Source organism: Tachypleus tridentatus, chromosome 11 (genome assembly GCF_004210375.1).
Source record: "Tachypleus tridentatus isolate NWPU-2018 chromosome 11, ASM421037v1, whole genome shotgun sequence".
Lineage (NCBI taxonomy): Eukaryota > Metazoa > Arthropoda > Merostomata > Xiphosura > Limulidae > Tachypleus > Tachypleus tridentatus.
The window spans coordinates 97,747,444-97,761,836 of NC_134835.1; the positions used below are offsets into that span (position 1 = coordinate 97,747,444).

The 14,393-nt window shown below is 33.5% G+C and overlaps 1 protein-coding gene across 1 annotated transcript in view; it reads left to right on the plus strand.

The window, feature by feature from the left end:
• Positions 1-8,724: 8,724 nt before the first annotated feature.
• LOC143232867 (uncharacterized) overlaps positions 8,725-14,393 on the plus strand; it is a 52,977-nt gene continuing 47,308 nt past the window's right edge. Inside the window, exon 1 of the mRNA XM_076468849.1 lies at positions 8,725-9,138. Within this exon, the coding sequence (XP_076324964.1) occupies positions 9,031-9,138 (108 nt within the window). The 5' untranslated portion in view covers positions 8,725-9,030. The remainder of the gene's footprint in view (positions 9,139-14,393) is intronic.

A 14,393-nucleotide genomic window follows, 5' to 3' on the forward strand; every position in this document is an offset into this window, starting at 1 on the left:
TTAGAATTTTTAAAGATGTTTGTTTATTCCGAGTTGATGCAGTTTTGCATAACAGTGATCCAGAAAAATTATTAAGTTGACATTGGGTTTCTTTTAGTTGTCTTTGAACCTTTGTTGTTCTTTAGAGGCGATACTTACTGTACCCGATGATTTTATTACCGCATTGGTGCACATTGTACAATAATATACGCGACAGCAATGTCATTTACTGGTAAGACAGATGATATGTCAAGCCTACGGCTTCTCCTTTGTTGGATGTGAATGCCCAGCCACGTGAAACACTAGTCACTACGGATAAATCTAATATTTCTCATTAATTAAAAAACGTTAGATTTAAACAGTACTGCAACAGATCCCAAGTGTGCTGACTGATGTAAAGATGTGTTGAGATAAGTTAATGAATTCACGAATCTAGTAAATGGTGACCATACAGTGCCCAGAAAGGAAACGCGAAAAGTGTTTTTGACCTTGATTCTATTAAAGATTGTTTTCACTTTGTATTAACCATCACATGTAGTGTGTTTATTTATTTTGCTTAAACTCAGTATGTTTTGTTAAATTTTGCATTACTTCATAATTTATCTTGAGAATTTCCCAGCTATAAGACAGTCTTTACAAATATTCTTTCTGGAAATAAATTTCATCTGAGAATATCATACTACCGTAAAGGGAATATCATTATTGAATAAAGGATGAAAAATATTTCGTAGCTCAACTGAAACACTTAAGCAAACAAGGCAATAACTTGTTGGGCGACGAAATCAAATTATCTGATATTGTATTGATGGGAATTGTGATTTTTTACCTAACAAACGTCAAAATGCGAAATAAATGACCACCATATATTTGAATGTACTTCAAATAATTATGCTGTAGGATAAAATTTCAGCTGGTATTATTTTCCCTGTCATTTTTTAAAGAACCAACTTAAATTAATAATCCATAATCAATATAAAAATAACTCATTTAATAAATTTAATTTAAATGTTATTTTAATGATTCAAATTAATATTCGTTAGTTATAATATATATTAAAACAGACTATGTTTATGTAAGGTATTTGTTACATTTTTATTTTGATGACTTAATAAACGTAACTTGAAATTTCTTCAGCAAGTTCGATCACACTTCAATGCTAGGGATTATCTATGAGCGTTATCTGTTAGACGTCAAAAGCAAAATGTGTGATACTAGCAATAAAACAAGATGGAAGACACTGAAAATCTATTTTATGAGGGTCCTGCGTAAATTATTTGTTTTAGTTTAGTTTATTTGAATGTTAAGACAACTTTCCGTGTATATAAGCAACTTAACTTTATTCATTGTAGCAGTATTATCAAGATAAATAAATGGTGGATGACAATGGAAGATTTATATTTCGCAACTGTTGATACAGGTAATAAGATGAGATTAATGTCTTTTACTGTTAGATTATAGACGGTAATGATGAATACAGTAAGAAGAGTAAATGAAAGTGAAAAACAAAAAATGTGCAGGAAAACATTTGTCAGTTAGCTGCTTTAAACATTTGACTTGAGGACTCTGTGCAGGAAAACAACTGTCAGCTAGTGACTTCATTAAATGAAATAACTGGTCTGTCTGTTAATCTCTTTAGTGGACAGATGAGGTAAGTGCACTACGCTCCTAATACCTTCATGGAACAATTGCAAAATCTGTAATTACTCCTAATATTGATAAAGCACAATTACAACAACTGAACTCCCTTTCTAATATCTTCAGTGAACAGATGAGAAAAAAGAAGAATTCTATTATCGTGTCTGTAGTGAACAATTGTTACTTAAAGTTGTTACATCCTAATATATTTAGTATTATTTGTACAACTGAATGCTTTTATGATATCTACAGCAAATGATCTCACTATATTGTATTATATATGTATATATGTGTGTGTGTATGTGTGTCTCTGTGTATTTGGAATTCGTAAGTTAATAATCAATGCTCCACTTTAACATTAAGTCCATATTGTTTATTTTATTTAATGTTAATTCCTACCCAACGGTTGAAACAGTTGGACTACATTTACAGTTTTTCAGTGGACATTGAATAAATTTCATCATTTTGTCCTCTTTTAACAGCTGAAAACAAAATAGCTTTTATAATATCTGTAGTTATAAGTTTAAAACCATGGAGCTATCCTTTCTTTGCCTAAAGTGAAGAGTTGAAACAATTTTGATGTCTTCAAATATCTGTAATGTGGTATTTTTTCTGTGTTGTACTTAAATCTGTTCATTGCGTGACTAGAAACTAAGGTTCTATTACTGTGCTAAAATAGATCATCTTTCAACAACTAACTCTGAACTAACCTATAATCATTATGTTCTACATTTTCTATAGACAGTATTTTAATACCGTCCAGAATCTCAGTGTATTTTATTTTTACAGCTCGATGATAGGTTTCTTTATGAATAACTTATACGGACGTGAGCCGAGATTAAGAAATCTGCAGTGGGCTAAAGTTCCCTATGTGAACGATTTATATATATTAATGCGGTGTGATGTCATCAAACAAGCTAGGTGTGGCTCTACGGGTGACATCTTTGCATCTTTATATTTGGCTCAGAGCCAATTCCTGACTATTCGACATGCATACTTCATCAAATAGAACTGGGATTGATGGATAATTTAATATTCTTTCCAAAGATGAATTTTATAGAGTGAAATCATCAACCGGTTCCAAAATCACTCCTAAATTGAATCCTTGTTGTAAAAGAGTACCTTGTAATTCAAAAAGGAAGCTACTGCCGCGATGATAGAGATATCTTCTGTCACTTTAAGCAAAATAATAAATAGGGAGTTAAAGTTCGCGATGACTCACAAGACAAAAGGTTACAAATATCTGGGCATACCTCTGAATCAGAAGAGTTTTTAAGTAAAAATGTCTAGAAATAGCATGGAATCACAACAGTCCCAATCCACGACAAACGTATACTTTTCAAATTATTCGATACAGTTCGCATGGATATTCGTGCATTTGATCTATGTGGTATTGAAAATTAATTTCTAGCTACAGAACACTGATCTAATTGTTTTTCGCAGAAACTTGTTACAGTGAAAATTGTTGTGAAAATCAAAGTGCATAACCATGACCATCAGAACGAACCCGATTAAGAATGGAGAAAAAAGTTTAAAACCATGATGCGTGTGTTTTTCTTATAGCAAAGCCACATCGGGCTATCTGCTCAGCCTATCGAGGGGAATCGAAACCCTGATTTTAGCGTTGTAAATCCGGAGACATACCGCTGTACTAGCGGGGAACAACCATGATGCAATCCTTATCTTGCATTTAAAAACTGGCAACATTTTCTAATACATGATAAATTTCTAAAGACTGTGGTACCAACTAATCTCATTGATCTCAGGCTCTTAAGTTTGTTTGGATTTGGAATTTCGTGTAAAATTACACAAGGGTTATCTGCGCTAGTCGTCCCTAATTTAGCAGTGTAAGACTGGAGGAAAGGCTAGTCATCACCACCCACCACAAACACTTGGGCTACTATTTTACCAACGAATAGTGGGATTGATCGTCCCGTTATACCGTACTTATGGCTGAAAGAGCATTCATGTTTGGTGAGACGGGGATTCGAACCCGCCACCCTCAAGTTACGAGTCGAGTGCTCTAACCATGTCGGATCTCAAGTTCATAGGAGTGAAAATATATGATTTTTGAACGGTTTTCAGTGTAATGAAAAAAATAAATAAAAACGACTTTCTAGAGGAAAAAAAAACCTATTCATCTTTAAAAATGTAATACCTGGACAACTGAAACCTTGTTACTTATCATCACTTGAACTGTTTCGTGGCTATCCGTTGATTCTATACAGGCTTAAAATTTTGAACTGTTAAATTTGTAGCACTTGTCAATTGCTAACCCTCTAATTACATTATCAGTTTCACCAACAAACTAATGTCACTGACATGTATGTATCTTTAAGTTGTCCACTTCAATACATACAATTTGAAAATTTTTTATTCGTCTCATGAAACTTCAGACGTTGTTTTATTGATGTTTCTTCATAAACTGTGTATGTTTATAAAATATTCTAAAATTAATTTTCATGTAATGATCTGTACTAATGGCGTTATGTAGAATCATATTTATATTACTTTAATGAAATTAATGCTTTTTCTTTGTCAAATACGTTTAAAGACCTTATGTTTTTACTCTTGTAAATCTATATTCGTCCTATATATATTCGGGTTATAATTAGATATTAATATTTTTGGGTGGTATTTGGAAAACTTTCACTGAAGTTAAGCACAAAGCTACAAAATAGACTATCTGTGCTCTGCTTACCACGGGTATTAAAGCTCCGTTTTTAGTGTTGTGAGTGTGCAAACATACCGCTGTGCCGTTGGGGTCATATGTCAAAATTTCGCTTAGTTCTTTTCAAAATCAACTGCATTGTGTGCCATTTACCCACATGGGTCAGCAGTATATTTACGGACCTATAAGGCTAAAATGCAAGGTTCGATTTCCCGCGGTGAACAGAGCGCAGATATCCCAAGTGTTTATTTTTGCTAAAACAAACCAATAAAATTAATTTGTGTAAAAAAAAAAGAAAATGGGAAAAATAAGAAACCATGAGAAATGTGTAGGTTTTGTTTGTATATCGTGTAAAAAATACATTATAGAACTTTTGTGTGTTTAAAAAGTACCTTTTGAACAAGCGGGCAAAATTTATTCAAGGCTAACAAGTATTATTATATCTGTAGATATAATCCTTTAGAAAGTCTTTAAAACATTAGAAGTGGCACTTAGAAACTTTAAAATATTCAAGCATTTGAATATTCACACAGAAAGGTAAATAACCCAAGTAATGTTAATTACAGCTACTAAAAGACAGACTAAAATATTAATATATTGCAGTTTCTCGCCATTGACTCTCTGCGAATGTGGTTTGTAAAGAATCAAAGGATAAGGAATCTTTATAAAACAGGCATAATTAGAATACTTTTCTCAAAACATTTTAAACACAAATATTTATTAGCCAATGTATTTGAAACGAAAACGATGTTGTATACGAACATCAATCAATCACCCGTAGTGTAATGAGATTTCACGAAGATAAACTTTCCTTGTATTTCCAAGAACGAATTGTTTTCAAGTAACACACGACAACTGGCTGCCTCTTTGACAGATTACACTGTTGAATAATTACAATCTCGTATTCAATAATAGGCCAGTAGTTTTTGTATTTAACAATACAACATTTTCTCATTGTCATTTCTGACAAACTAGGAAGTGAAAGCTTTAAAATGATTTTCATTTAACTTGTATCAACCTTAAAAGATATAAATACGTGTGCGTGAAAATACTGCTTGATTAGAATGTTACTTTATTCTCGTATCTGCAGTGAGCATTTGTTACTTCATGTTGTTACCGCCTAATATAGTTATTATTATTCATACAACTGAATTTTTTTTTGTTATGTACAGTGCATAATTTCGATACATACGTATTGAACGTCAGATTGAACGTCATTTAAAGATGTTGAACATTTCGAGTTATGCTGGTACAATTCAACATATGAATATAAAATCTGACTTCCGATAGAGTTAACGAGAAGTACCACAATAATCTACATATATCTGATGAAGACCTGCGCTCAGCTCTTAATGATCTTATTTTGTTTGTGGTTAAGCTGTGTCAACTACAGGTATCGAAACCCAATTATAAGTCCGCAGACATGCCGCTGTGACATTAGGGGACATCTCGAAATATTCCCCATAGAACTTCCTAAATAGAGATAATCCATTAACAACGCAGTATAAGTAATTTCACAACGTAAATGCAGTTCGTCTGGTGTTATTATAGCGCTCGGCATGGCTAGGTGATTAGGATGCTCGACTCGTAATTGAATTCCCGTCACACCAAACATGCTCGCCTCTTCAGCCGTGAGGGCGTTATAATACGTGATGGTGAATCCCTCTATTTATTGGTAAAAGAATAGCACAAGAGTTAACGGTGGGTCGTGATGATTAGCTGCCTTCCCTCTAGTTTTACACTGGTAAATTAATGTTTTTTTGAATTTCGCACAAAGCTACTCGAGGGCTATCTGCGCTAGCCGTCCCTAATTTAGCAGTGTAAGACTAGAGGAAAGGCAGCTAGTCATCGCCACCCACCGCCAACTTTTGGGCTACTCTTTTACCAACGAATAGTGGGATTGACCGTAACATTATAACGCCCCCACGGCTGAAAAAAGTGCATGTTTGGTGCGAGCGGGATTCAAACCCGCGCCCCTCGGATTATGAGTCGCACGTCTTAACACGCTTGGCCATGCCGGGCCGTAGATGTTTGAGAGAAAGTACCTGCACTTTTGAATTTAGCGGAGCTAGAGAGTTGGTACGTATTTGTAGAAGAAAGAGAGAACACGAATAAAGGCTCCATGAAGTTTTCAATTTGTTTTAACACATGATTATTCATGGATAGAATGACCCACTCAGAAAATAAACGTAAATAATAACCCTCTTGATCACACATTACAAAAAAAATTCTGATTCTTTGAATTTAAGACCAGTTAGTCGTCCCCTTTGTCAAAAATTACTACGTTGATCACTTTGGCATCAATTCTCGGTCTCAAAATGGCCTCTGAGACCGCAGTCACGTAGCCCATGCTAGTTCCTATACAAAATTGTACAATCATTTGCAAAAGTTTCAGGACAAAGCCAAAAATATATTTTGGGTTACTTTGAACAAACAATGGAAGGTAAATCACAGGTGAAACATCAAAATTTTATTAATCTTTATATTTAGTACAACATAAACTTAGTGGAAGTGCTTGAGTTCAGGAAAAGTTAATATTTTGTGTGTCCACTTTTTGCTTTAACAACTGCAGACAATCTTTCGGACACTGTTGTAACATATTTAATTAAAGTGTTTTTTGGGATTTTACTCTAAATGCCTGTAATACATTTCCGGTAACTTTTGATTCGTCAAATTTTTGATTTATCAAATCCCGAATCTGCTCAATTGGATTGAGATCAGGGCTTTTTGGAAGCTGTTGCATAATTGATTGACTCCAGGAGCTTCTTTCTTAGTTAAATATTTCTGCATAGGTTGGATAAGTGTTTAGGGTCATTATATTATTGGTAATAGAACTGTTTACCAATAATACATAAATCAATGGGTATATCATGACTAATTGTACTTCCATTGTTCCATTACTCCCTCTATTTTACAGATATCTCCTGTCGTCTCAGCATTAAAACACCCCCAGATTATCACACTGCCTCTCCCATGATTTGTGATAGGTGCTATGCATTGAAGTAAGTATATTTTACCTTTTTTTTTTTTTTGCCGGACGTAAAACCAACGCTTTGAACTAAATATTTCAAACTTGGATTTATCTGTCTATAATACCCTTTTCCAATAATCAACAGTCCAGTTGTTGTTTTTTGTATTTTATACCAAATTTTGATCTCTTGACAATGTCTGGAAATCGAGGTAAAGGTTTTTTAATTGGTACACGACCAAATATTCCATTCTCGTCGAGTATTCTTTGTATTGTATATCTGGATACTTTTCTATCATTTAGTACGTGGTTGGTACAATCTAAGCATGTCTAAATATGAGGTTAGAGCTGTTGTAAGAACATGTGATTGTCATTAGTCATGAGTGAAAAATACCATCTTCTCGTTTGTTTGTGAGTAAGCATATAGCTACAAAATGAGTTATCTGTGCTCCGCCCACCACGGGTATCGTAACCCGGTTTATAGTGTCTTCGCTCCGAAGACATGTCGCTGTGTTACTTGGGGCACATTTTGTCGTTAATTTGTTTTTAACTGAAAACATACAGAAAGAAAGATAGTGATTCATTATTTTTGTATTAGTAATATATATATATATATATATATATAATAATACTTATAATTGGACTATACAAATATTTGTCTGTCTCGTATGCGAGTTCGTCCGTATATAAAATATTGAGGACAAATTTTAATCAGTTATGGGTTTTTAAATATTAAGTATAATAAAAAAATATCTTAATATATACTAAAAGAATACTCATGAAACAGTACTTATGTTTTACCTACTCAAAGCTTAATTTTTACCTACTTAATTTTTAAATATTAAGTATAATAAAAAATATCTTAATATATACTAAAAGAATACTCAAGAAACAGTACTTATGTTTTACCTACTCAAAGCTTGACTATATAGCTTGAAAGAAAAATGCACACACATATACATAGATAGATAAAGAAAAGAGAAATATGATAAAATATGTTAATTTTGAGAAGCAGGATATGTGACAAACACAAATGGTATATTAACCTGTGGATAAAATGAATTTTCTAATATGGTAACTACCGAAATGTATTATGAAAAGAGACGGTTTTAGACAATGAAGTTAATTTTTTTTCCTTTTGTCTTTAGTTAGCACACTAAATAAAATTTGTATACTATTCATATTCAATACGCACAAACTAATATACAGTAATTGATTGACTGACTTCTGCAACCGTCAGCAAGCTTAGTATTGTATCATTTAATAGTGAAGATGAAGCGCAACAGCTCTTTTCCTGCATCTTGAACTCAGCTGTTCAAAACCCGGCACCAAAACAGGTCAATATATTCTTTGAGGAAGCGATGGTTGCTAAGTAACATCCACGTGATTGGTTCTCATTCGATTTATGCAGTACAGGGTCTGGTAGCATGCTAGTCGTCTTCAGTATACTAGTCTGCTGAGCTGGCAAGTCATTGCAATTTTTTAAAGCAATAAGGAACTTACGTTACAAAACTACTTCAATGTATGTAAATGACCAATGAAGCTAATTTAATGCGTTGTTGTTTGCTTTAGTTAATTATATTGATAGTATTTGATTGCGTTATAGTTTATATTTATATTGGCTCTTGAGTAAATCTTATACTCTCGCGTATCTCACAGGGTTAACATTTCGCAAAAGAGCAGATATTATGATGTAAGGAAAAAACTACAACACCGAAGATTGTTTCCACTTCTTTCCTTATTTTGGTTATTGTGTGGTGAATAACACATATTACGCATGCCCCAAACAGTGTTTATGTCAAACAGAATGAACTACCGTAACGAATTGAACGTCGACAAAATTATTGAGCAACTGTTGTCAGTAAGGAATTCTTTGGAAAAACAGGTGGGTGTCAGGCGTTGATGATGGTAAGTACGTATGTGCATACAACAAACTCTTAGTAATAGTTATTGGTTTTGACATAGTATTGAATATACTAACGGTGTGAATTAGTGTTTGAAATTTTCTTATTACGATTATCGTTGTATCACACTATTTTATTCAAAATCGGTAGTTACATTAGTTCACATCAAAAGGGCCCGCAATGGTCAGGTGGTTAGGGCGCTTGACTCCAAACCTAAGAATCACGCGTTCATATCTCAGTCCCACCAAATATGCTCGCCATTTCAGCTGTGGGGGCGTTATAATGTAATCCCCCTCCCTATTCGTTGCTACATTCGGGACGGCTAGTGCAGATAGTTCACGTGTAGCTTTGCGTGAAATTTCAAAAACAAACTAACCACATGTAAAGAAATTAGTCCCCGCTGGGACAGCTGTAAGGTAAGTGTACGATTTTACAACGCTAAAATCAGGGATTCGATTCCCCTCGAGGAACTCAGCACATAGCCCGATGTGGCTTTGCTATAAGAGAAAACACACACACACACACACAAAGAAATTAAGATGTGTGTTTGTGTTTTTCTTATGGCAAAGCTAAATCGGGCTATCTGTTGTGTCAACCAAGATGAATCGAACCACATGATTTTGGCGTTGTATACCCGAAGACTTACCGCCGTGCCAGTGAGGGACGAAATTAAAGAAAAGCAAAGTATTTACATTAGATGATGTTAAAATTACGTTGACAAAAAACAGAACATCAGTCAACGAGAAAATTTATTGTCTACATACTTTTTCTTAGGTATCTGTCTGTAAAGTTAAAAACGATAAAACTGAATATAAATGGTGTTTTAAACTCCAAAATTCTATCGCTATGATTAATGTGTTGTCTTAACAGTTAAAACTAAGGCTGTAAACAAATTAGAAGAATATAAGTTAATGGGTTTTAAATTTGTTTTAACAACCATCAAAAGTATGAGTAAATTAATGTAAACAAAATTAAAACGCAAAGTAATCAACATATAAGTGCTACTAAGGAATGATAAAAACTGTATAATAAACGTTTAGTTTAAATGAAGAGACCAAGTAGAACGTTATCTATGTGATTAAAAAAGTGGAGAGTAGTACATTCTTGGTAAACAATATTTTAAACACAACAAGCATGTACAAAAGTTTTACGTTTTCTTCTTTCGAAAAATGTGTTTACAAGATCGTAACAATACAAATAGAAGGGAAGGTATATTTATTGAAATATAGGGTGTAAATAAAATAAAAACAAGAAAAACTTCCACTGATCCCTCTATCAGAAGAATATGAAACTGAAACCAAAACAAATTCACTTATACCGAGACGTGAATGACATTTTAAGAACCTCTGTAAACTTGGTTTAACTGGAAGATGACATAGACAACTACCTAGAGCGGAAAAAATAAATTAAAAGCTTTATGTTAATTTAATTTTCAATATAATCGACTATATCGCTTTTCGTAGACTTGTTTCTTACTGACCTGGAAACTGCATTCAAAGATTTATGAAATAAACTTGATATTTCAGAAAGTTTCTACTCAATTCATTAAATTAGACTTTAGAGAAGTACTTCACAGATCTGCAGCTAACAAAAAAAGATGCGAAAAATCATATTTTTTGAAATGCAAATCAGTTCAAAGTAAAACACAGATAAGCCTACTAAAGGAAAAGCTCACTATAAATGTCACCATTTTGTTTATGTAACAGATAAGCCTACTAAAGGAAAAGTTTACTAAATATCATAATATTCTGCTTATCTGAAGTTATACGTATTGCATATTTACTGGTGATGATAGTAAAGAAGTTCTATGGGATATAAAATTTTTGAATCTTGCCCAGGGTGATAAAATACTTAAAGCCGGTCTTGTATTGATGCATGTAAAACTAGAATAATGACAATTAGCATTGGTTTAAAATCGTGATCATGAAATATATTAAAATGGCGAGAGGCTAGTATAAGCTGAAAAACCTGATAGTTAAGATGCTTAACTCCAATCTGAGAGTCGGGAGTTCGAACCCTTTCAACAAACATGCTCATCCTTTTAGCAGAGAACATTGGTTCATAAATGTATAATGTGTTTTTTTCATTTGTTATATAAGGTAAGATATTCTATAAAACCAAAAGACGTTAGTTGAACGAGGAAGTAGTATAATGACTTAAACACGCATTTAATAATATAGTTTGAGTAAAATTTGTTGTGCAGTTATATTGTTCGTTAGAGTTATAGCAAATGCATATTGAAATATCTGATGTGCTCACCGCGGGAAATCGAACGTCGGATTTTAATGTTGTAAATCCGTACACTTATTGCTGTACCTCTGGAGAATACAGTAATATTAACCAAATAAGGTAGGTATGTTGTTGATTTAATTTTAAATTGTTTTCATAGATGAATTCAAATATTTACATACAAAAAGAATGTTTAAATGTGTTCGTTTAGAATTTCGCGCAAGGCTACACGAGGGCTATCTGTGCTAGCCGTCCCTAATTTAGCAGTGTAAGCCTAGAGGGAAGGCAGTTAGTCATCACCACCCACCGCCAACTCTTGGGCTACTCTTTTACCAAAGAATTGACCGTTACATTATAACACCCCCACGATTGAAAGGGCGAGCATGTTTGGTGTAATGGGGATTCAAACTCGCGACCCTGAGATTACGAGTCGAACGCCTTAACCCACCTGGCCATGCCGAGCCGTCTATTCTTTAACCAACGAATAGTGGGATTGACAGCACATTATAATGCCCCCACGGCTAAAAGGATGAGCATATTTCTTGTGATGGGGATTCGAACCCACAACCCTCAGATTATGAGCCGAGCGCCCTAACCACCTGGCTATGTAGAGCGTAAAGTTTAGGATTAAAAAAGTATAATCCAGTGGAAAACAACACCAAACACAGAAATACAAGAAACATTTTAATGACCGAGTAATTGAAAGCAACTGCAAAGCATAAATATCTTATTTGAAGCTTTGATCAACTACCTACCTTAAAGAACTTGAACGACGTCGATCCATCTTGGAAAGATACAAGAAAAGTAATTTCGTTTGGAAGGAGTAGAAATATCAAAGATTGTACGTATATAATCTACAAACATAGGCTGTTCTAAAACTATAAGCTTGGTGTAACCTGGTGGTTAAGATCTTTAACTCCAATCTAACGGTCGTGAGTTCCAGTTCTTTCAACAAACATGCTCATCCTTTTAGCCGTGGTGGTGTTATAATGTGATGGTCACCCTTCCCCTATTCGTTGGTAAAAGAGTACCCCAAGAGTTGGCGGTGGGTGGTATTGATTAATTGCTTTCTTTTTAGTCTATAGCTACCAAATTAGAAACAGCTAGTGAAATAGCACTCGTGTAGGTTTGCACGAAATTCAAACCAAGTCAGTCTAAAACTGGTTTTGCACAGAAAAATAATCTACATTGGTTATTAACGTCCAGGTAAATGTATCAGAGCACAATTTGCCATAGTATTAGATAAATTATCTTAATATTTTATTTTGATAATATGTAGATTCAGTTATAGATTTACTATAAGTTAAAACTGAGTTTATAGAACTTGTACTTGATAACAATATTCATCAAATTGTTAATAATACATTTATGGAGATTTAAATATTTCACAGACCAGCACGCTAATCGCTTGACAACGCCCTGCTCAAACTTGAATTCATTTGACTGGTGAATAATCAACTTTTCAAGTGATATCATTTTATATGCAATTTCAGATTATTTTAATAGGCGGGCGTTGCCAAGTGGTTATCGTACCGGATTATAAGTCTGAGAGTCTATAGGTGGTGTCCTATTGCCACAAAATACCACTATTCTGTTAGAGTAGCCCTTGAGACAGCAGTGGAGTTGACTAGTTTCCATTCCTATTATTTATCAGTTCAAGTTTAGGGATAGCTAAATCAAATAATCCTTGAATAACGTTACGTGAGTATCCGAAACAAACAAAATATCTAAAGGAAAGAGTTTTAACAATAAACTAGATGATTTACAACATTTATCAATTCATTTCAGTGTAAAATATCTCTTTTAAATTATTTTACTTACATTTTAAAGACGAATTAAGTTAATAGGTATTAAACCTATTATACGTATTAATATATATAGGTATTAATGCTATAAGCATGAAATAAGAAATATTTATTTATTTTTTGAGAGAATATATAGAGTTTCGCTACTTGTAGACGTACGTACTAATTACCAACTTTTGTAACCCATACATTTCGGATACTCATCCAGTAGCGTTTTCAGATAAGTCCTAAGAGGAACTATTTTTATATTACTGGTGAACGAGATTCGATGCTGGGTATTCTTGATGAAAGTATAGTGCGTTATACACTTGACTGGATGATTTGCTGTATACATGTAGTTACTTACCTATTTAAATTTCAAACATGTAGTTGTTGTCTAATTCTTAAAGTTGAATATCAGGTGCACAAATTTCTTAGTACAGTAATAAATACACCTATACATGCGATTGTTTATAAGTTGAGCGACTACATCTCAGTAACGTCATTTGAATTTACAACAACATTAAGAAACGCTTGAGGTGATAACCAAAACAGCAAATTACAAGGCTACTGTGTTTCTAGCAGGGGGGTAAAATGAGTACAATTAGAAGAACAATACATGCATTTTTATATAACAATAGATAATATGTACATATCTAATGACTTGCAAACTTTTGGAATAGCTTTCTAATGTACCATTTCAGACCATATGACATCTATGCCCATTTAATATGTTTTTACACACATATATAGATTGTATATACGAACTAAAAATATATCCGACCAATAAGCTTATTGATGCTTGACTACTGATTTAGTGTTACAGATCAAAATTGATTTTGTAAAGAAAAACATGAAAAGTACTATACAGTTAACTTAATCCATCAATCAGAACTTTCCCGCGTGGTTAGATCTATTACTAACCGATAATACCCATGATGTCACTGTCTGCTACAAAGCTTGCCTTCAGTGTGCGTGCGTTCTGTGAAAATTCTACAATTCTTATATTTTGTACCATACAACAAGTATAAAACTTAGTATCAAAATCTTATTATTCTTTTAATCTGATAAAACAAATCTTTGTCTCGACGTGGTCTAACGGAAGTTTGCAATATTTGTTTGTTTGTTTTTTGAATTTCGCACAAAGCTACTCGAGGGCTATCTGTGCTAGCCGTCCCTTTCATAACATTGTAGAAGAGCGGGTTTGCATGGAACGCGCATGC